Here is a 24,161-nt window from a genome sequence, read left to right as displayed (position 1 = left end):
GAATGGCCCACAGCACCATATTGAATCAGTCAATATGAAGTCAATTTTATGTGAGACTAACTCATAGTAATGGTGTAACACAATGTGCAAATATGCGCAATGATATGTTTTATTATCAGTGCTTAAATGCAACAAAAACAATTTCATCTTGATGCCCAATGAGTTTGCATGAGTGTCCTTCTATATTTTGGATATTTTATGTTATAAATTCATTTTAAAAATCTTGGCCTTGAAAGTGAAGTTATGGTGTGTTTAACCATTGTTTCATTATACCACAACTCTGAATTTGTTCATTTCACAGGTGCACAGTCGTCAGTAGCATATCAGCAGTACCGTGAATGGGCAACTCTGGGATTTACTCGAAGTATAGCTACTTCACCAGCCGTGTGTTGTGCACTCAGCACACCACAGTGGATAAAACAATTACTGAGGCTTATTGGATATATGAACAGTCCACCCACAGCAGATACCTTACCAAGACAGGTAAATGTAGCAATATATTGTGTTCATAGTGAATCAAATAAATCCTCATTCTAAGTTACATATATTGTGACTGATTCGTATATTGTTTCCATACTGTGATTATTACTGTACATTTGGTCACCAAAATTATATTTCATTTTTGACATATCTGTTTGATCGTCTTCCAATTATAACATTATGATGACAATAATTACTTGGTTAGATGGAATCATCGTCTAATGTTTACCAAGGTTTACTTGTATTTCAGGAAACTAATGACTTATTTTCATTACAGGTGCTAGCACTGCGTGTATTACGAGCTGTGTTGCCGTCCTGGGATATGAGTCAGCATAGGTGCATTATGAGTCATCTAGTTGAGGAGGTGTTCAGTCTTCTTGGTAGCGTACTCTTAGCATGTGCACATGATTCATCATTACTCATATCAGGTATTTCTTTATTTCACATATTTAAAGTTTATCACTTCTATGTTATATGAACAACTTTATTGTTATTCTGATATAACATGCCTCATGAGCTGTGTTTTCTAACTGGGTTAATGATCATCTAGGAGTTATGACACATATTCTTCATTGAATCAGTCTCAATCAATCATCACTCACTGGTCATTTACTAGGGAGTATCTATCACTGTTCAGCACTGGAACAGAATACTGGATCCATTATTAAAAAGTATTACCTTTCAATTCCAATAATGAAATGGCAGACATTTTATTTTGTTTCATTTGGTGGCTGTGATAAGTTGTCTATGAGTCACAGTTTAATACTAGTATAATATTAATAATAATAATAATAATATAGAGTGGATTTAATATTTATGTTCAAACAAACTGTAATGTTTTTTTTTGAGGAGAAGGGGATTGGGCAAAATTGCTATATATACTTGTTTAATTATAAAAAAAAAATATCTTCGAACTACTGTAACAACACCATAAACACTGTGTTTGTCTTGTTAGGTGAAGGAATCAAGAAGAAGAAACATCCTAAAGCACAGGTATCCTTGACGGCATCATTCAGCAGTACAGTTGCTGAAGAGATAGTGTCATTGCTGAGAAAACTGCATTCATTGGAATCCTGGAACCCGCTAATCAACCAGTTTATCTCTAACGGTTTACGTTTGATTTCCGATATGGTTTCTGACAGGCCAGTTGTTCTGAGTGCAGAGGTTGGTATTATGAAATCACTATCTGGGTTTTTGCTACTCTGTTTGCCAATGCTGATTGCTTGTAATTAGCCTGTTCAATAAAACATGGTGCATAGAAGGTTTAAGGTAATGCACAGATTCAACCCGTTTTTAGTGAAATCTGTGCATATTAATTACCTAATTTGCATAATAGCCATTTTGCAATCTTTTTCTTTTTTTATTGATATGCTTAACAAAACAAAGATACAATACACAAATACAATACAGGTTACTACACAAATACAGACTTGTGCTTCAAAATAATTAATGAATTCTCCCCATTTTTTATTGTGACTTCCCTGTCTGATTTCTATAATTGCGACTTTCTCTGTATGATAAATTAATTTGATATATGATCTAAAACCACCAATGTCTGGTTTTGTCCCAACAATTTTACATTTAAATATATAATAACGTGTCAATAATAATATAGTATTATGTAATGGTCTAGCATTGTATACATCCCCCAAAATACATGTTACTGCCCTTAACGTCAAAGTATCACCTGTAATGAAAGAAAACCATTCATTGACTGATGTCCAAAATACAAATACATATCTACAGTCCCAAAATAAATGAAAGTAGTCTTCCTCAACTTTTCCACAAAAAGAACACAGGGGGGAATCAATTAAGCCCCACAAGCACAACAACCTGTTTGAAGGCAATATTTTCATATTAATTTTATATTGAAAATAGCGTAATTTGGCATCGGTAGTAATAGAAAAGGGAGCAAGATAAATATTTTTCCAAGGTAAAGGGGTGTTCAAAATGTCCAGCCAATATTGCTGTATAACTGAGGGGGGTTAAATCAGGAAATTCCTCATGGCAATACCAAAGGTAAATATTTTTATTAACCTTAGTTCCTGACAGCCAGATATTGTTATGCATGTTTGGCATACAGACCATTAGTTTTGACATGTTAGATTCAACAATACTGCGCTTCCAAATAGATGGAATTGCTGATAATAACTGTCGATATTCAAATTGAGTACATATATTCCCGTAGTTTGATACCAAATCTTGAAACATGTAAAATGTACAGTCTGCATTCAAAAGATCATTAATAAATATTATACCGTGTTGTATAAAACGTTTCCAAGCAACAGTCGTGTTGTCAATCCGAATATTAGAATTATTCCATATTAGTTCTTGAAGTATATTTTCTATGTTACTTGCACTCGTATAATTATACTGCAACCATGCTGAAATTATATCTTTTAAAAAACTTGATCGAAAAGGGTCGAACTTAAATAGTCTGGTTTACCCAGCTTAGCGAAGTAAACCAGAGCACCACCAAAGTCGGAGAGAAAGTATTTAAATATTTTACTACAAAAGGAAGTATCATTATGGTAAATACGCGGAATCCAAGCTGCTTTCAAAGCTTTATTGAAAGCTCTTAAATTAGTAAGTTTAACACCACCCTTCTCATATGACTTGTACAGTACATTTCGTTTAAATAACAAAGTCTCTCCTACCACCCCAAATAAACGGGAAAACAATATTTTCATATTTCTTAAAGAACTCATCACCAGGAGATGGTAGAGACATAAAAAGATGGGTGAACTGAGAAATTATCAAAGAGTTTATAATTGTAATTTTTCCAAATATAGTCAGACCCTTTCCGTACCATGGTTGCAGTATCTTCCTCGCCTTTTCAATGCGATTTACATAGGTCAAATTTACATAGGTCAATTGAGATAAATCAACAGGAATATGAATCCCAAGAACATCGACAGCACCATCAATCCATACTAAAGGATACGGCGTGTCAATATGAAAGTCTGTATTTTTTAAAGAACCAATGCGCAACACCTTACATTTATCATAATTAGGTGATAAACCAGAGATCTTAGAAATTTCTTCAAGGATATTGAATAAAGCAATAAACGAATCATAACTAGCTTCTATTGGAAAATTTGTGTCGTCTGCGTATTGTGACACTTTGTTTTCTATTTGTCCAATGAATAAACCTTTAATATTGACACAACTCCTCACCCGAATAGCTAGTAGTTCTACGCTAATGACAAATAAATATGGCGATAACGGACACCCTTGCCGAACGCCTCGAAAAAATGTGAAATGTATCTGAAATATTACCAAAATTAATAGTACGACTATAAATACTATTATATATAACCTTTACCCAAGAAATAATTGAGGAACCAAAATTGCAAAAAAAAAAAAAAAATTAGACTTTGAATTATAAACTCCCAACTTAGCTTATCAAATGCCTTTTCAAAGTCAGCTATAAATATAAGCCCAGGTTCATTTTCATGCTCATAATATTCAATAATTTCTAAAATTCTTCTGATGTTGTCGGCAATAAACCTCCCATGAATAAACCCAGTTTGGTCATGCCCGACGATATCAGAAATAACTTTTTTAACTCAAAGTGAAAGACATTTTGCTAAAATGCGGTAATTGCAGCATGGTAGAGTTAATTTCCGATATGGTTTCTGACAGGCCAGTTGTTCTGAGTGCAGAGGTTGGTATTATGAAATTACTATCTGGGTTTTTGCTACTCTGTTTGCCAATGCTGATTGCTTGTAATTAGCCTGTTCAATAAAACATGGTGCATAGAAGGTTTAAGGTAAACTCAGATTCAACCCGTTTTTAGTGAAATCTGTGCATATTAATTACCTAATTTGCATAATAGCCATTTTGCAATCTTAAATATGTAGTTGGGTTTAAATATTTTGTTGAGGTATTCTCTCATACCTCATGCATCTCATACATTCTTTCTATGCAAATTATGTCACTCTGTCTACCATTGAAATTCTGACTTTTTCTTTCCTCCTACAGACCCCTGATGATGACAGTAGTGTTCTAAAGAACCAGGGTGAAGTGATGGCTATTCTTGCTGTGATTGGTGGAATTGATGCACGACCTCGCTTAGGTGGTCTGGTGCGGCATAAAGAGTGGGGTCTTGGTACCATAGCTAGGATTGCTGCTAGCGGTAAACTAACTGTACAGTGTGATGGACAGAGAACTATGAAAATGTGTCGACTTAAGGCGCTTAATCCTGTAAGTATACAATGGGATGTCATGTATTGCCGTAAAAACTTGATTAATTCACCGTAGTAAAAATAATTATTTTTTCAAGTCCACGAATTAATAGCGTCAAAACGGAGATTATTGTTTTTTGGTGCGCGAATTAAGACTACTTTTAGATCGATTCAAAAAGGAGCTGTTTTCATAAATTTATTAGTAATTTGTTTTGTTTTTCAATGAACACGATTACAGCACGTTGTTATAGTGCCTCTGAGACTCGTGGCTAGCTACATTCATGGCGTATAGTCGGACAGAGAACACTCACTGCGTCAAAAACCACGCACCGTGTTACACTCGAAATGGAACAGTGAAATAGCAAAGGTCACTCTGTGCACAAACAAACAATGAACACGTGGCTACAAAGTAGCCGTCTGGCTGCACTGCCTTTTTTTTATTTTTCTAGGCAGTACCGTCAGACACAAATTATTAATTGTTCAACAGGTCGTCGGCAGTGAAGCCGTCAAACCAATCACCATTTTCGTCGTCGTTTAAAAGCAGATCGGCAATGATTTCTGCTATTTCAGTGTTGCTTCGGATAAGGTGGTCTTCTGCCCCGTTGATTGCATTTTTGTAGCCATGTGTTCATTGTTTACATAATTGTTTTTTTTGTTTTGTTTTTGTCAAGCACTTTCATCTACCGGATTCGGCTGATATCCCGCCCTGGGCGATCTTATGGAGGATTCTATTTTTTTAGAAAAATGTGGAACAAAAGATCGCCCGGGCAATGTTATGGCAGATATTACAAAGCCCATCTTGTCTGAAAAAATAACCCTGCGTTGATAAAAAATGGTCTCAGAAAATGTTTAGAAAAAACAATGTTTCGCGTTGACCAAATATAATCATGCATCAAGTATAAATTCAAAGTGGTTTAATACATTGGTGAGAGATCGCATTTTACGTGAACAAGAACATGCACTAAGAAGAAAAAGTGAGCCAAAGTCGAAATGGGGTGCATGGCACAACACACGCTGCGACAACTGAGTGATCAGCGACATAATTTTGGAACGCAATTGAACTTCAAGTACTTCTTTGCGAAACTTGCTGCACGGCATGCTGACATCAAGTGTGTGTTATAAAAGTTGACCGAAGTTTGACCCCAAGTCACGCACTGAACTGGCGCGTTACCTTAGCAACCTTTTTCTTTGCCCTGCGCGTCAATCTAGTAAAAGTGTTATTATATCCGACGGTGCTGTAATTACGCAACTTGTATGCAACACTGTACTGGCTTTGAATACTAGTATATCAATGTCGTTTACTTAGTGCACTGCTTTTCTAATTACGCAAATTTGTTTACAATTTTGTACCGGCTCTGAATATTTCAACTTCGTAATGTATTGCTTTCATGAATATTAGGTTTTTTTACTATTTTCAGGGCACTGACCAGGGGTAATGGGTCTGAATATTTCAATATCATCGACGCGATAATGCGTTGCATTCGTAATAATTACGCAAACATAAACATGCCATACGTCAAATTAAATTTTACTATAATATAATAAACTCTGGGCAGCGCACTTCGATCGCACACATTTCATTCACGTACATTTCGTACACGCGTTCGGGCCACCCAGCTTGACGCAAATCAATATAGTTACTTGTCATTTGTTCAAAAAATCTTTCAACTCTCACAAATACCATGAACGCGAAGAGTTAACTGGGGGTTAAATAAAAGGGAACGTCTTTTTTGGACAAAATTTATAGAACGTACATGACCGCTTAGCTCTGTGTTTTTTACCGAATCCACCATAGGGCGATTCACTTAAATCACTTTCCAAAATAGCGGACACATGGTAGATGCAACCCTATGGACCAGCAACGAAAAGCCCTGTACTAAGCTTTCCATCACGGAAATTCGTAATCGATGTGCTGACCGATGGATATTTATCGACTAAGTATTAAATAATCTTGCCCAACATCTATAGTGTCGTGGGGGATTTCTTTCAGGTCAAATCTTGACCGAACCTGAACTGCTTGCTAACTGAAAGGCTGTGATGACGGAAATCATCTGTGATTGCGGCTACACCAAGTACTGATAACATAAAAACTCAAATAAAATGTGTATTTGTAATGTCTTCATGCAACATATTCTGAGTTATCCACTTTATTCTGGCCTGCGAATTAATAGGATACATCTTTAAACATGTTTTTGAAAGCCGCGAATTAAAAGGATACATTTAAAAATTAGCGTTCGAAAATAAAATGGGTGTGCGAATTAATAGGGACCGCGAATTAATCGAGTTTTTACGGTAGTATAAATTTGTGAATCCAGCATATCACCATTCATGTATTGACTGTAATGTTACTCTCTTCTCAGGTACCCGTGATTAATTTCAGTGTTGAGAAGCTACTCATGGTGGATACAGTCCTGCATACTTGGGTGACATTAGGTAGTCTTCTGGGTTCAGGGTTCAAAGCTCCAAGAAGTTCTGACACTTCATCACTCAGTAGACCAAGCAGCTCATCATCATTCACTGCCGGTGAGACAGGTAATGTTACATGTTTCTAGGTTTACCATTTGGCTGTGTCTGGAATTAGGGTAGTGATTACATGATTTGACCTCAAAGTTTAAATGAGAAAGGAGACCAACCTGTTCATGTATTATTTATATACCCTACTTAATTCCAACCATGAACTCAGACTTATTTAAAACAGTTGTAAAAGGTGACAAATCTTAACTTTGCCATTCAAAGTACAATTATTAGCGAAATTTAAAAAAAAATGTAATTCTAAACAATTTTTTTTAATTTAGCAAGCATTCCTGATAATTACAATCTGATGTTCCAGACATACACAGCTTGTCTTGATGTTTTATTCCCTTTCCTTTATTTTTAACAGATTTGGTAAATACTAAATTGTTACGAAAACAACAAGTACGACTTGGTGTCTTGAAAGCTGCCAGGATACTTTTCAGTAGACAAGACAACTTACGTTTGTTACTATCATTGATGGCGACTGTGCGTGTGCCTTCCTCTGATGACTCTGAACCAAGTACTACACAGATGTTGCTGTTACAACATCTTATGAATGCAGCCACCAAACCGTCTCCGATAAAACCTGTGTTTGATAGAGAAGAACTGGAGGTAAGGCATCTTGTTTTCACCGGTACTCATCATAATACTTCTTCAGAATTCAACATTATAGTTGTCTAAATGTGATTTCAAGCTGTGAGATGAAAACTGTTGAAATTTTATTCGCATTTGATTTTGAGAGAAATTTTGACATCACAGCATTTATAGTAGAAGTTGATGTGACTATACTGAAGTGTGTTATATTCGTCCAGTATTCCTGATTATTGGCAGAATGTAGTGATGGAGTTTGCAACTCTGTATGCGTGATTAATCTTAAATTGTTTGTGCTAAACTGTGAAAAAATGCGTATGGCTCATTTTTTCCATATACAGCAATTATAGTTTCAAAAGGCAAACATATTCAGTGATTTTCTGCTAATGTCTCTGGTCATCCACCGTATATGTCAGTCATAAATGCATCACATCACAGCTTTTTTAGCTCCGCTGTCGACTTTGTCGAGCGGAGCTTATCATATGAGTGATTGTCCAACGTCGTCCGTTTCAGTGTTTTACTTTTTTTACTTCTTCTTGAAAACTATAAGCCTGAATGCTTTGATACTTGGTGTATATGTACCTTGGGTAGACCTCTCTCATTTTGTAATGATATCTTTAATTCTCTAGTTTTGGTGAACATTTTTGTCATTTTTGGTAAAAAGTGATATTTTCGACTTCTTGTTAAAAACCGCAAGTCCAATTGCTTTTATATTACATATATAGGTACTACCGGTACATGTGGACCTCTCTAAGATTTGTTCATTTTGTAATGATATCTTTAATTCTCTAAATTTGGTGAATTTTTTTGTAATTTTTGGTAAAAAGTGATATTTTCAATTTCTTGTTAAAAACCACAAGTCTGATTGCTTTTATATTACATATATAGGTACTGCATGTGGACCTCTTTCAGATTTGTTACTTTCGTGGTGATATCTTCAATTATCTAATTTTTATGATTATATTTGTCATTTTTGGTGAAAAGTGATATTTTTGAATTCTTGTTGAAAACAGCAAGTACCGTTGCTTTGATACTATACATATTGTTCATTTGCTAATGATATCTTCTGTTCTTTAATTGAAATGTGCATTGCTAACAGCGGAGCTATCTCAGCCAACAGGCTGCTTGTTTACAATTTTTGTCTGGAATATTGAAAACAACATGTTTTTGCCTGTTTCCATGGTAGGACATGAACGTGAAGCTAACGTTGGTTTATAACTAGATGGGTCACTTCATTTTATTACTAGGACATATTCTGCTGTTACATTTATTATCTTCAACCGTTTTGCAATAGTATTTTCTAGAATGAAGGCAGCATTTATAGTTCATTCAAAGATGCGTTGGGATTACATTGATACAGTGTAACAATGTCGGCGCTGGTGATCTATTACCAGTGTGCAACATAGCCAAAATAAAAGTATTCAAAGTATTCAAAAATCAGTTTTTTGGATGTTGCAATGGCAGAGATGGGTCAGGATTTTTTTTCCCAAATAAGAGGGTGGGCAAGGGGGGTAGCTGATACAGTTTTACGGGAAATAAAAAGGGCTTTTCACAATTTACAAAGAAAAAAAAGACGTTTTTACAGTTTACAGTGATAAAAAAATAGAACATTGAATGGTCCGAAGAGCTCTTCGACTCAAATTCTCCGCCATTGCTGCGCCGCGTGTAGAGACTCATGCGCATATTACCCTCGTAATGCTCTTCATTCGGTTAGAGGGCCTTTTTTGTCTTGACATTCAATTTTGCAGTTAATTGTGTCATCTAGTCGTTTTACAGTTTCTGAAATGTAATTTCCTTGGATTATTCTTTACTATTTTTTTATTTGGATGTAAATTGTTGTACGTACCAAGAAAATGACAAATTTTTAGTGTACAAAAAAAATATTTGATTGATTACGTTGTACGTCTATCCTGTGATTACAGAATTACGGAATTTATTTTTTCAATTTACATTGTACGAACAAAAAAATATTGCAATTACGTTGAACGAAAATAACCCTTGCCCCCCCCCCCCAAATAATGACGGCACGACCTACCTGTCAAGTATGAACAAAATCAGGCGAGCCTAAAAAATCACAGAGGAGTTAAAAGCCGTTGCTGGTGAAAAGTTTCCCCAATTTTGAGGTCAATTTTCTCATTAATGAAAATTCACATAAAAAAATAAAACAGTAAATCTTTGCCCACACTCAAGCTGAGTAGAATGAGATATGTCCGTGCTTTTTAATCCTAGAATTATAGGGTGAGAAACATTTGGCACGAAGGAAACGATTGGCCAAAATTTGTTTTCAGATTTTTCAACCTAAATAGAGTGAAAGTGCGACTTTTCTGCCAAATTTGGACCAAATCGGCTCAGCCAAAAAAATCACAGGAGAGTTAAAATGCCATTCCTGGTGAACGGTTACCCCAACTTTGGGGTTAAATTTCTCGGTAATGAAAAAAAGATATCAAAAATTCAAATATTAACTTTGTGCCCACACCCAAGCTGAGTAGAATGAGCTACCGTATGTCTGAGGTGTTTTATTCTAAATTTGTAGGAGGAGATACATTTGACGCGAAGCTATCCAAAAATCAGTTTTTTGGGGGGTTGTTGCTATGGCAACCGTGATTTTTTCTTATAACTAGGTATGTATGTCTGGGTTGCAGCTTTTAGAGTACCTGTAAAACACACAAAAATAATATAAAGTAGATATTTTCTTGGAGTCGTAAGACTAAGGATGTCCAAAATGTTAAATTATTAGTTATAAAGGAAATGAATGGTTATGTACATGTAGATGTGGTAATACTGTCATGTCTTCTCACAGGCTGCGGCTTTAGCAATATGTCAGTTCTTAGCAGCGGAAGCTGTTCACCCGCAGACTGAGGAAGCTCCAAGCACCCATTCTGATACACCAACAACCACCCCTAGCAGCACATCTACTACGTCTGGTGCTGTAGCTACTGCAGAGCCAGTCAGTAGCAATGTTATCAACAATGACAGACAGAGTACTATTAAACTGACTAACAAACTAAAGAAAAGAAAGGCATCGCCGCCACCACCTTCTCCACTCATGCAGCAGTTGATGGAAATGGGGTTCCCACGAAAGAATGTGGAATTTGCAATAAAGGCACACAGTGAGTCTTCACATGTTGTCTCCTTTTAACTCTGTTTACTGTGATTGTCAACTCTTCTCACCTTTCTCAATATAATTCTGTCAGTTTTTTCTTATTTCTAACAAAAATATTGAAAATTAATAGCTGTGATTATCCAGTGCTGTGGGACATGAGCCATGACATTTTAGTCAGGTGAACAAAGTACAAGTAATTAGTCCCCGTTCGGATGTAGTCCGAAAACGAGGACTTATGTTTTGCCCTGTGTGCGTCCGTGCGTGCGTCCGTGATCACCTGTATCTTGAACATGCATGGACCGATTAAGTTCAAACTTCACTCATACATCACATATTATATGGGACATATGCACATGCATTTTTTTCATGATCCGATTAACGATAGCCGAATAGCGGCCATTTTAAGGCCGAAAATGCATCAAAATCGCACATTTTCACCATTCCGGACCCGGATCTCAGTTATGGATCGGGTTTGAAATGGCCGACTGGCGGCCATTTTGTTTTAAAGAATTTAGTTCTGGATCCGTATCTGAGACATGCTTGGATTGATCGAGTTCAAACTTCACACACACAAGGTACATCATGTCACAAATATGTATGTGCATTTGTTTCATGATCTCATTAACGATAGCCAAATGGTGGCTGCTTTAAGGCCGAAAATGCATTGAAATCGCACATTTTCACCATTCCGCTCCCGGATCTCAGTTATGCATGGACGGATTTCGTTCAAATTTGGTACATACATTAAACATAATAGGACCTTGATGCACGTCATTTTTTTTTCCGGATCAAGTTCGAAATGGCCGACTGGCGGCCATTTTGTTTTAAAGAATTCAGTTCTGGATCCGTATCCGAGACATGTCTGGATTGATCAAGTTCAAACTTCACACACACAAGGTACATCATGTCACAAATATGTATATGCATTTGTTTCATGATCTCATTAACGATAGCCAAATGGCGGCCGCTTTAAGGCCGAAAATGCATTGAAATCGCACATTTTCACCATTCCGAACCCGGATCTCAGTTATGCATGGACGGATTTTGTTCAAATTTGGTACATACATTAAACATAATAGGACCTTGATGCACGTCATTTTTTTTTCCCGGATCAAGTTCGAAATGGCCGACTGGCGGCCATTTTGTTTTAAAGAATTCAGTTCTGGATCCGTATCCAAGACATGTCTGGATTGATCAAGTTCAAACTTCACACACACATGGTACATCATGTCACAAATAGATATGTGCATTTGTTTCATGATCTGCTTAACAATAGCTGAATGATGGCCATTTTAAGGCCGAAAATGCATCAAAATCACGTATTTTCACAATTCCGGAACCGGATCTCAGTCATGCATGGATGGATTTTGTTCAGATTTAGTACAATGTGTTGTACATATGCAGGTGCATTTCGGTCATGATCTGCTTTGAATGTATATGTCACTCAAATATGAACGGAACGGGGACGTGTCATTGACAATGACTTGTTCATTTTTGTTTCTAAACACGATCAGAGCGTGAACGTTGCTGTTTTAGGAACCTAAAATACCGGTCAATATTTCTGCCAATGTCTGAAGCTGATTGGCATTGAGTTTGGGCATCATTTTAATATTAAACAATTTTAAATGTTGACGCATTTCTGCCATTACGAACCCAGCTCTGTTTTACGTAATTAGCTATTGTTTATCTTGTTACATACATTGAACATGTATATCAGTTTTGGAATGCATGTCTTTGGTGTACGTTGACTGATTGCAATCAAACTTCATACATCATATCTTTTGTTTCATGTTCCGATTCAAAATGGCTGACTCCTTTCAGTTTTGTTTACCGTTACTATTGAACCAACAAGGATACTGTCATGTCTTGTTTGACTTTCTATTATGGGCAGTTCTAGTATAACTTTCTTTGTGATTTGTGTGCACGACTGTGACCTATAGCTTTTTTATCAATCTATATTACAGGCAGTTCTAGTGACACTCCATCAGCAGAGGTACTCGTCAGCTGGTTGTTAGAGCATCCTGATTTACAAGTACCTGATTTAGTATCTGACTCTGAAAGTATCTCATCATGTGACGATTACTCTGATACAGACTCTATATCAGATGAATTTGAAGACATGGAAGGGGGACAAGATCACGTAAGTTATCGCAATCTACCCATAATGCATTATTCAAAATGATATCCATCTTGCATATGTATTTGTTACATTTCCCTACTTATTTTTTACATTTGTCTTGATCATTAACTTTTTAAATCATCTTAACATGACTGTAACCATATTGCTCATGAACAGAATCACATGAACAAATAGGATTTTTGTCAATTTTGAAAAACATAGTCAGAATTCACTGTGATAAAATGAGGCAGTAGGCAATAGCTGCTGAGATTTTCACGAGAACAAGAAATCCACAAGACTTGTTTATGCCACTTTAATATTGTTCCATTCTCTCCTGTCATTGTTATATGCCCAGCGCCAACATATATCGCATGTTTTACTGCATATTAACCCATAGCATTAATTGGACATTGTAAATGACATTCTTGTATACTCTATATGTAGGGTTATTCTTCTGAAGGACAGGTGTTTAAGAAACGTGCTGATTTCTTTAATAACGATGACTATGCCATGTATGTTAGAGACAACATCCAAGTTGGTATGACTGTGAGATGTTGCCGCACATATGAAGAAGTGCATGAAGGAGACACAGGCAGAGTTGTCAAGGTAAATGAAATTTAAGCATTTGAAATTTTTTATTTACACATATCATCATTACTAGATTGCCTGGGAGAGTGTACACAAATCAATGACTTTTAATTCAGTCGTAACCATTGAAGTGTATCTCATGTTATTCTATAGTGATGCCATTGATGCTAGTGTTCTTACTAATCAAGCTCCCAAGAACTCAGTTGCATTAATTATTTTTAAGGTTTTAAGAATGCCTATTTTAACTGATACATGAACATGTATGATGGAAATTTGTGAATTTAAAACCACAGAGCAAATTCAAAATAGTGAAATGCCAGTGAAAATCAAAACTTTTATAGCACGTCTACTAAGGTCCTATGTAAAAAAAAAAAAAAAAGGGGCCAGGGGTTTTTGGACCAATTTTTTGAAATAAATATATTTCTTTATGTGGATAACAGTAGTTCTTTGTAGGAAAAAGGTAAAACATGATCTGTTAAATTAGAAAACTGCTACTTATTCAATTTAAAGGTAATTTTTCAATTACAGTTGGACCGTGATGGCTTGCATGACCTAAACGTACAGTCAGACTGGCAGCGTAAAGGTGGCACCTACTGGGTTCGGTACATACATGTTGAACTCCTAGGACACACGATGCAGACAGCTGAAGGCAGTAACATTAAAGTTGGCGACAGAGTACGAGTCAAGCACACGGTTGCATCACCCAAATATAAATGGGGTTCCGCCACGCATCAAAGCATTGGCACAGTAACTGGTAAGTCAAGTCATTGTTGCTGCCTGGGGTTAATATTGGTGATATGAATAAAGGAAGGAACAAATCTCATCAAATTTTCTTTTGATCAGTTATTTATGCAGATGGCAGTACATGTGTAGAACAGTTCTTGTTGCAGCAACAAGCTACTGGAGTTTATAAAATGTGAAACATAATTTGTCTTTGTGACAGTATGTGGTATACCTACCTGCATATGCATACATGTATATAGTGGGTTTTCTAGTCTGAAATAAACCTACCTCTGTCAATTCTGTAATGTCATGTTTTCTAAACACTGAACCCAAATTCAAAAATTCAAGCACACAAAAAATAACATGATGTACTGACTCAATATCTGCTCTTTCGATTCTTTCTCCTTTATTTTTTACCTTCATGGTATGATTGACAACTGACCCTAATTCTGTCTGAACTATTTATCGATTTACTAAAACTAACCCAGGGGGCTTAACAGTGCGGTGCATTCAATTTAAATTTCGAAGATATGGACTTGAAACGTGGGGGCACATATTTTTCTGACAAACTAGCCGGAAATAGAAGTAGCTTTTTTTATTATTTTTAAACACCAACTTTAAAATTAAGTCCCTGCATTTGTGCATGCATTTGTTTTATTTTGCTTTTCAGCCATCAGTGCTAATGGACGGGACATAACCGTGGACTTTCCACAGCAATCTCACTGGATCGGTCTAGTCTCCGAAATGGAGCTGGTGCCCAGCAATCACCCTGGTGTCACGTAAGTGCCTTTTCCTGTACCACCTTGCAAATCATTGTGGTTTTTTTTCTTTTCTTTTTTTTCTCTTTGTCTGTTCCTTTTGTTTTCAATGTAGCTGTAAAAGCCAGCAGCAATAGATTTCGTTCTACGGTGCTGGAGTCAAAGGCACAGCGCGAGGAGTCCGGATCAGAAAAGTCTGACCAGACACACTCGGATAGATTGTAAGTGCTTTTTGTACCTATTTTCAACTATGTTTAATAATTTCTCTTACAAATGCATGCGTTTCTTTAAATAAGTTCAAAAAAATTTGCATGATATATTCCAGTGCAAATGAGATTTACTTTGTTGTGCATTTCACTCACTGTTCTGCATACAGTGAACTAACAAATTCAAACAAATTGACCTCCTTGTGGTATGATTTCATAATGTTTATGGTGGGTTAAAAAAATTGGGCAAAAAACACTATGCTACTACTTAGGAATTAGCGTAATCTGCTTTGCCAGCCAGCCAGCTATATCATTTTGCCATTTGCTGTGCCTTTGTGTTCCACCATGCATAACTTTGCATGCTGTTGTAGCTTGTCTCATCTTTACTTCATTACTTCACTATTATCTGCAGCGCAGGCAGTGAAACCTGTCTAAACCCAAGGAATTATAATTACAAAACTATTTGTTTAGTCAGGTTTTACTGTATCTTGATTTTCTTGTCTGTTTGTTTTTCAATTCCTCAACTATTTTTTTTTTTTTCTCAGTATTCTCTTCTTTTAAAATTTCTATTTTTCTCTTCCACTGTGAGAGCGATGTCTTTACATAAGATGTAGTGCAGCAGCTTGAAACCTTTTCAAGCATTATTTGTTATTGTGGGTTGGGTCTTGAATCTCTATGAGTGGGCCATGTCTTGTGGAATATCATAAGATGCGATAGTTGGCATTGGGCGTATTGTTGCCGATTTATACAGGTTGTTAGTCTCAGTTATGATAAACAGAATATTATGGTATGCATTATATGTATGGTCAGCAATTGTACTTGTAATTCGTACCTAAAAAATGTCACTAAAGACTGCAATGACATTCAATCTCTCTGTCTGTCTGTCACCTGAGAGATAGTTCTAGTTTGGGTATGTCATATCGCATAGCATAGCAATCAAATGTCATTATATCTAAGTGCCATTGTACTCCAGCAAGCGGAAATTGACTTCTGCAGTTCAGTTTCGCTATGGTTGTCAATGTGTTAATAAGCAACACAAATTGTACTCAATACGTTATGGACAGCATATAGTGCTAAGGTTGTCAATGTGTTTACACATTGGAGGCTACACAAATGTACTCCATACGTTATGGACAGAATATAGTGCTATGTTATGGCAATATAAAGTGGTGAAAATTAGTAGATGTTGGAACAACTTATTTCTGATTAGAAGCAGTTAGTGTTCTGTTGAAAAGCTCTTTAAGCATTTTAGTTAGTCGATTTATTGTTTCTTTTATTATGTCACATGTCTGTTTCTAACACTTGTAGTTGTGATGGCTGTCATATGTACCCAATCAGTGGTCCCAGATACAAGTGTCGGGTGTGCGATGATTTCGATTTCTGTGAGAACTGTTTCCGAATGAGAAGGAACCACAGACATCAGTTTAATCGAATTGCAGAACCAGGTGAGTACTTCAAAAAGACTATTTAGTAACAGTAACTATTATTATTCAGTTGTGAGATTACGGAAGTCATGGTGTTGCAATCTTAAGGAGACCTTACATAGTGGCCAGTCTTACTATGTTAGTAGTTATTGTAAATTTTCGAGTGATATCAGAGATTATGAAACGTTTGTTCATTGAAAAAACTTTACACTTCGATAGTAAATTTTTTACTTAATATCATCAAACTGCCTGTACAGTTCCTTCACAACCTTTGAATGATCGAAACATGTACATTTCAAAACCTCTCCACAGGTGCATCTCCTGTGAATGCTGGGCGTCCTGGTAAAGGTAAGAAGAAAACTAATGCTGCAGGTGCTCTGATAGAAGAATGGAATCGATGTGTAAAACATTTATCCGTATCAACAAGGGAAAGCCAAGCATCTAGACTAATTGATGGCAATCCAGCCACATACTGGCAGTCATCCGGATCACAAGGAAAGGTGAGTATCTTTATATGTAAAGGAATGGAAACACAGTGCTAATGTTTGATGAGGTTTATTAGTTTGTACCATCATGATGCAACCTCACACCCACTCAGTATGGTACTATTTTTCCATTTTGCATATACAATTCTATTTGCCATCATTCCTATTTGCATAGTTTTTGCCATCCTTTTATTTGCATAATTATGGAAGTAACTTGTATAAGCTTAAGGACTTGATATATGATTATATTAGAATAGAATATTCTATGGAAAAACTCTTGTCAATGTTTTTCTTTTTGAATGCATCCCTGGTACACATTATGAAACACTGACTATTAATAATCATGGATTCACAGTGACTTACATCATCCTAACCTTTAACATTTTGAGTACAAAATTAAACTTTAGTCACCTTTCACAAAATGAAATCTTAAATTTTGATCCAAATCTGTAGCTAATGGGAAATTATGTCCATCTAGTCAATGAAATACATAAAGATGTTGCACCAAAATGATAGTGTTGAAATGATTAGTTAGTTTATAATATGCAATTCATCATGTCATGTAAATTAACCCAGCTGTATTCGTGAGATATCTGTGAAATTGCCCTCATTACATGTAATCTTTTACAGCACTGGATCCGTATGGAGATGCATTCTGATGTATTGATACACAGATTACGCATCACTGTGGAACCCACTGACAGTAGCTATCAACCATCGCTAATAGTGATATCAGGTGGGGACAGTATATCTACACTACGAGAGTTAAAAACAGTCACTATTGGTCCCACTGAGTCCTTGGTCACTCTACTACAGGATGTCACTGAGGTAATTTACTTTTAATATCTTAAGATGTTGGAAAGTGGAAATAATAAAGAAACTCAGTCATCGTGCAGCATTCTTTTGAATTAATTGATATATTTTTCACTGATTGTATGCATCACATGGGACACTTATCAAACACAGTCCAAAACATTAATTTATTTTGTAGCATTATATTGAAACATGCTGCTTAATCATTACCAGTGTGTGTCAATTTGAAACGTGTTATTTAATACTGATATTGACGACATCTACCCTTGTTTTCCTACACAGTATCATCGCTTTATGGAGATAGCTATTCGTCAGTGTAAAAGCAGCGGGATAGACTGCAAGGTACATGGTGTGTACATGACAGGCCGTATGAAAGCTGATGATGATGACATCGCTGCTAGCTTTTCGTTCCTTGCATCTGACAATGAAGAAGATGACGAGAGAAGTAACAATAGAACTACGTTCAGACAGCGATCACTGGGACTGGCTGCAGCCAATGAAATTCAAACGAAAGTCTTTGTATGGGGTCTGAATGATAAGGATCAATTAGGTGGTCCCAAGGGGTCAAAGGTGAATCAACTTTACTATTTTCCAACTGCTTATCACTGAGAATTTGGTTCTGCTTGTTTACCACAATGACTGCTCAGTCTTTTTACATTCAAAATCAACTGGTTGACAGATTCACATACATTCATTATATCCATTTGAACAGTGCAGTATGATGTAAAGTCTTGTTAATTTGCAGAAAAAACTTGTACTTTTGAGTGTAATCCCAAACCCCGAAAAGCGAATTAATTACAGTCAGCATCTGTGAGATTGAGACACCAGTACTGCAAATTACCATAGGTGATTTCTAAATTACATGCATGCTCAAAAATAAAAACATTTTCATACAGATCACATCATGGGGGTCATAGTGTCTTAATCTCACAGGCACTCAGTGTAAGTGGTCATTGTGTACACTAAGCATTCATGAGAAAATGAGCATTTACTTTCATCAATTCATCCTCTGTCTGTCTTGTTTACAATTTTTCATTCTTCATATATTGCAGATTAAAATACCAGGATTCAATGACACTCTATCAACTATAAAATGTGTTCAGATTTCTGGTGGATCTAAAAGTCTTTTTATTGGTGAGTCAAATAATGTTACGGGAGTAAACACAACAAATTGTTGAGTAAGCATAACACAAACAATTGTTGGGCATTTTTGTTAGCATCGTCAAATTAATAAATTGTTGAGTGTAGTCAGCTCTATGAATTGTTGAGTTTAATCAACTTAATACATCTGTCAGCATCGTTGAATAATTTATTGACACAGCTTTGTTAAACTAACATGTCATTCTGTAATTTATCTCATTTGCAGTAACACAAGAAGGTAAAATGTACGCATGCGGTGAATCAACTAATGGTAGACTGGGATTGGGTCCAGTTACTGGGAATGTAGCTATGCCAAAGCCAGTCACTTCACTATCACAGTATGTAGTGAGAAAAGTTGCAGTACATTCAGGTGAGTCTGTGTGGACGGTCAGCGTGGACGTTCAGCATGGACGGTCAGCGTGGACAGTCAGCATGTGACAGTCAGCGTGGACAGTCAGCGTGGACAGTCAGCGTGGACAGTCAGCGTAGACAGTCAGCGTAGACAGTCAGCGTAGACAGTCAGCGTAGACAGTCAGCGTAGACAGTCAGCGTAGACAGTCAGCGTAGACAGTCAGCGTAGACAGTCAGCGTAGACAGTCAGCGTAGACAGTCAGCGTAGACAGTCAGCGCAGACAGTCAGCGCAGACAGTCAGCGCAGACAGTCAGCGCAGACAGTCAGCGCAGACAGTCAGCGCAGACAGTCAGCGCAGACAGTCGGTCAGTCTGTGTGGACAGTCGGTCAGTCTGTGTGGACAGTCGGTCAGTCTGTGTAGACTATAATTATGCAATTATATGTATACATGTTGTGCACTTTGTTCTTGTTAGCATATTATAATATTGTTGATTTGTTGACAGGTGGACGGCATGCTATGGCATTAACAGTTGATGGTAAAGTGTTCTCATGGGGTGAAGGAGATGATGGAAAACTGGGACATTTCAGTCGTATGTAAGTTATATTTTAAACATTGTGTATCAAACCAGATGGCTTAGGGAGCTTGTGTACCCCTTAACACAGTGCTGGCTATAACCCTTATAAATACAAAGATATTAGATAGCCTTGTTTTCACAAAGTCTGTGACACTGCACATTCCTTAAGCCTAGATGGTAAAACTTATACCATAATTCTTCCATTAAAAGCGCATCTCTAAAAAGCACATAAACAAGAAACTACATTTATTTTATGCAGAATCGTGACCACAGACATACTTTTGTCTTTTACATAAATTGAATTATCACAGAATATGAAAACGTAAATACAACCAATAATTATAAATATGTAATCTTGTGATCCCATCAGGAACTGTGACAAACCACGTCTGATTGAAGCGTTGAAAACGAAGAGAGTACGGGACATTGCGTGTGGCAGTTCACACAGTGCTGCAATCACATCAGATGGTGCTCTGTACACATGGGGACTGGGTGAATATGGCCGACTGGGACATGGTGACAATACCACACAACTCAAACCGAAACAGGTAATATGGCTTGAATTTCTGTATCAACAATTGTAGTTAAATAATGAGGTCATACTCATGTCACAATACTTTGAAGCTGATGCCATGTTGATGCCATGAGACTGCGAAGCTGAGGCCACAATGATGCTACAAAATAAGCGAGGCGAACACAGCTTCAATTTTCAATGACGCGAAGCTGATGCCACAATGATGCGATGCTGAGGCGACAATGATGCCACAAACGCTAAAGCTTTTGCGAGAACTGTACTGTATGTAGACTTACCACACCCACCCTCCTGTCGTTACTGACAAGATAATGCTGAGAATTATCCATGCTTTCAGGTAAAAACTCTATCAGGTCAGAGAGTGGTCCAGGTTGCCTGTGGAAGTCGTGATGCCCAGACACTTGCACTGACGGATGAAGGCATGGTGTTTTCTTGGGGTGATGGTGATTTTGGTAAACTCGGCCGAGGAGGCAGTGAGGGAGTTAACACACCCCATAATGTAGAGAGGTTGAACGGACAAGGTGTTACACAGATTGAATGTGGGGCTCAGTTTTCATTAGCATTAACTAAGACAGGACAAGTGTGGACCTGGTAAGTGTGTTGGCGTTGGTAAGTGTGTTGGTGTTGGTAAGTGTGTTGCTGTGTCTTGTTATTATCTTGCTCACCAACGTCTGCTAAGCATTGGTTGATGCGTTCACTGTATTGTCTTCGCGGTATTTTTGTGATGACCTCATTTTATATTACATAATAATCTGACATTGCACTTTGATAATGGTGCTCGAATTGTATTTTCCAACCACTGCTGTTTAACACATTAACAGCCAGTTATTACCTAACTAAATTCAAATGAGGTTTTTTTTTATTCGCCTGTTGGTTTAATTTTTTTATTGCATGATTTCATTACAGGGGTAAGGGTGACTACTATAGATTGGGCCATGGATCAGATGCACATGTTAGAAAACCCCAAGTGGTTGAAGGTTTGAAAGGCAAGAAGATTGTCCATGTAGCTGTAGGAGCTTTACATTGCCTTGCAGTCACAGACAACGGTCAGGTGAGTTGGATTGCTGGACTTACGAACTGCTGCTGACAAATCTGATTTATGGTACTATACTATCTGACAATGCATGAAATGGGAACGGATTAATTGCTGTATTTGACATTAGCCTTTCTGCTACTGACTTTGTGAACTTATAAGATTATGTGCAAAAATGTGTAATACATGTACCGGATTCTGCCGTAAATTCGCCCTGGGCCGCTGAACGGCAGTTCGGGTTTTTAAAAAAACTACAATTGGACCAAGAAATCGGCGAAGGTGGATTTTTCAATGAAAATATAAGCCCCTCCCAAAATATTTTATGATCAATTTTTGAAATTTTGAATCACAAATAAGGGCCCACCAGCCGTGAAACCGCCCAGGGCGATTTTTCAGATGGGGGAATTTACAGCAGAATCCGGTATTCGTATACTGTGGAGGTTTTAAATTCTTTTGTATGTTTTTAAAAATTACATATTCACTAATATTTACAATGCATACTCTCAAATTCTTCTCTCTCTCTGTTGACGGTTGATGTTTTATTGATGTACTCTCAATTTGTCTCATAGGTGTATGCATGGGGCGATAACGACCACGGGCAGCAAGGCAACGGTATGACTACTGTCAATAAGAAACCAGCATTGGTCCATGGATTGGAAGGTGTGAAGATAACTAAAGTTGCATGTGGTTCTTCTCACAGCATAGCATGGTCTACTACTGATACCAGCCTTCCATCTGTACATGAACCTGTATTATTTACAACTCCCAGGGATTCACTGGGGGCTTCTTCAGTAGGTGAGTTGACACAGTGAATTAGAAAGTGGCTTCAATGCAAGAGTAGTGTTGATTAGCTATGTGATGCAAACATCTAACTGGTGAGCCAATCACGAAACATCTTACTTTTTTCTAGGATTTTGCAACCTGCCATGTATATGCATGTATGTATGCTTTTAATAATAGATGACCTACCTCACTGAACACATTGGTAGCTCCCAGATCCATGTATGAAGAGATCATTTGGCGATACATTTGTAAAACACGTACCGGTACTCAGCATAACAGTATGTTTGTCTGACTCAAAATTAACATTGGAATAGTGAAATATAAATTCGAAAAAAGTATATTCCCAGAAGGTGATATGTGTACATGTTTTAAGATTTACCAAAATATTGTTGTTTGGATATATATAGGTATAACAGAAGGTAATAATAACCAGTCAGGTGGATCTTCTAACGTCAGATCACAGTCGAAACAAAGACCATCGTTGGCAAAGATTGTATTATCTCTTGAGACCAGCACTGCAAAACAGCAAGCGTTAACGCATATCCTGACTGCATTGCAGATTATATATGCACGGTAAGATTATTATAATTTAATTACTTTACATTGCTTGTAGTCCCTCTGGTCTAATGGCTTTTTTTGTTAACTTTTATGATTTAATCGAATGCTGTGATGCGATTGTAAAATGCCAAATGCTTTTCAAGCAAGGATCATAAGACCTGAGGAACTGTTACAATCCACTGTGCCATCATTCACCTGAAATTTTCCTGCAGCGTATCAATGTGAGTTACAGGTAGAATCCAATCCCATGTCATGCAGTCGCCCAAAAGTAGACTGACATTGGAATGTACTGTCTTTGAGGTAAAAAATGAGTATTAATGAACTTGACCAATTTGTAGTTTTGGGGATGGATTACAAGTATTTGACAGAGATTAGGAAATGGTGAGACAAGACGATCGAACATACACATGTGTCATTTGACCCTCCATACAGATGAGCTGTATGCAAATTGTACTACATCATTCAGATGCATGCATAATTCATGTAATTCCATCAGCCTTTCCCAATCATGATATCTCGATTCTTCAACTGCTTTTTGCTGTATTGTTCATGTGGCTTGTGTAATGGTTCAATTCAAAGTACTGTAGAGCATGTTCATGCTCACAGTCTGGTGTTTGCAAGGTACATGTGAATACATACATACCACAGTGTTTTATATCTAGTTGGTTCCTCTACTATGTTTAATTTCCCCTATTGTAAAGGGGCACCTTCATTTAAGCCTAATCTCAAATTTACTAATACAAATTACAATTAAGCAAAACAAAAAATAGATTAATAATGTAAACAACACAAACAATTCTCAGATGCACTCCCAGGGATCAATAGGTGCCTCTTTAGATGTCCTAGTAAACCACCTTGTAAGAGTCAAATGTTTGTGAATTAAACTGGAAGTTTTATCCCAAAACCATGTCTAAAACATAGAATGAAATCTATTCATAGATATGCCATTGTAATTGCTCTGCAAAATGAAATACCACCGCAGCCATCATCTACTACACCCAGCAGTGAGAGCGCTCGTACAGTGCCAACTACTCCACTTGATATCGGTGACGTAACTATTGAGATGAGTGAGCCACCTACACCATCATCTGAAGTCCAATCACCAGCTGATGGCTTGCCCAGTAAATCCAGTTCTCTTAAATCATCTACTATTGTACCAGAAACCATCACTACTACAGAGCAGGTTAGTAGACATGT

At 37.0% G+C, this 24,161-nt stretch overlaps 1 protein-coding gene across 1 annotated transcript in view; it reads left to right on the top strand.

The window, feature by feature from the left end:
- Positions 1 to 24,161, top strand: part of LOC100373582 (E3 ubiquitin-protein ligase HERC2-like) — a 78,491-nt gene that overhangs the window by 37,045 nt on the left and 17,285 nt on the right. Inside the window, exons 32-55 of the mRNA XM_085498050.1 lie at positions 302 to 483; positions 758 to 908; positions 1,436 to 1,644; positions 4,465 to 4,686; positions 7,028 to 7,199; positions 7,549 to 7,793; positions 10,573 to 10,882; positions 12,840 to 13,015; positions 13,439 to 13,600; positions 14,111 to 14,336; positions 14,976 to 15,084; positions 16,578 to 16,714; positions 17,006 to 17,193; positions 17,809 to 18,006; positions 18,274 to 18,561; positions 19,044 to 19,125; positions 19,358 to 19,501; positions 19,987 to 20,077; positions 20,429 to 20,606; positions 20,928 to 21,181; positions 21,497 to 21,641; positions 22,193 to 22,418; positions 22,814 to 22,979; positions 23,904 to 24,147. Of these exons, the coding sequence (XP_085354176.1) occupies positions 302 to 483; positions 758 to 908; positions 1,436 to 1,644; positions 4,465 to 4,686; positions 7,028 to 7,199; positions 7,549 to 7,793; positions 10,573 to 10,882; positions 12,840 to 13,015; positions 13,439 to 13,600; positions 14,111 to 14,336; positions 14,976 to 15,084; positions 16,578 to 16,714; positions 17,006 to 17,193; positions 17,809 to 18,006; positions 18,274 to 18,561; positions 19,044 to 19,125; positions 19,358 to 19,501; positions 19,987 to 20,077; positions 20,429 to 20,606; positions 20,928 to 21,181; positions 21,497 to 21,641; positions 22,193 to 22,418; positions 22,814 to 22,979; positions 23,904 to 24,147 (4,505 nt within the window). The remainder of the gene's footprint in view (positions 1 to 301; positions 484 to 757; positions 909 to 1,435; positions 1,645 to 4,464; positions 4,687 to 7,027; positions 7,200 to 7,548; positions 7,794 to 10,572; positions 10,883 to 12,839; positions 13,016 to 13,438; positions 13,601 to 14,110; positions 14,337 to 14,975; positions 15,085 to 16,577; positions 16,715 to 17,005; positions 17,194 to 17,808; positions 18,007 to 18,273; positions 18,562 to 19,043; positions 19,126 to 19,357; positions 19,502 to 19,986; positions 20,078 to 20,428; positions 20,607 to 20,927; positions 21,182 to 21,496; positions 21,642 to 22,192; positions 22,419 to 22,813; positions 22,980 to 23,903; positions 24,148 to 24,161) is intronic.

The sequence above is a fragment of the Saccoglossus kowalevskii genome, chromosome 4 (genome assembly GCF_978046115.1).
Source record: "Saccoglossus kowalevskii chromosome 4, keSacKowa6.1, whole genome shotgun sequence".
In the NCBI taxonomy this organism is placed as follows: domain Eukaryota; kingdom Metazoa; phylum Hemichordata; class Enteropneusta; family Harrimaniidae; genus Saccoglossus; species Saccoglossus kowalevskii.
The sequence above is the reverse complement of the archived record's forward strand: the minus strand, read 5'-3'. Positions and strand labels throughout refer to the sequence as shown.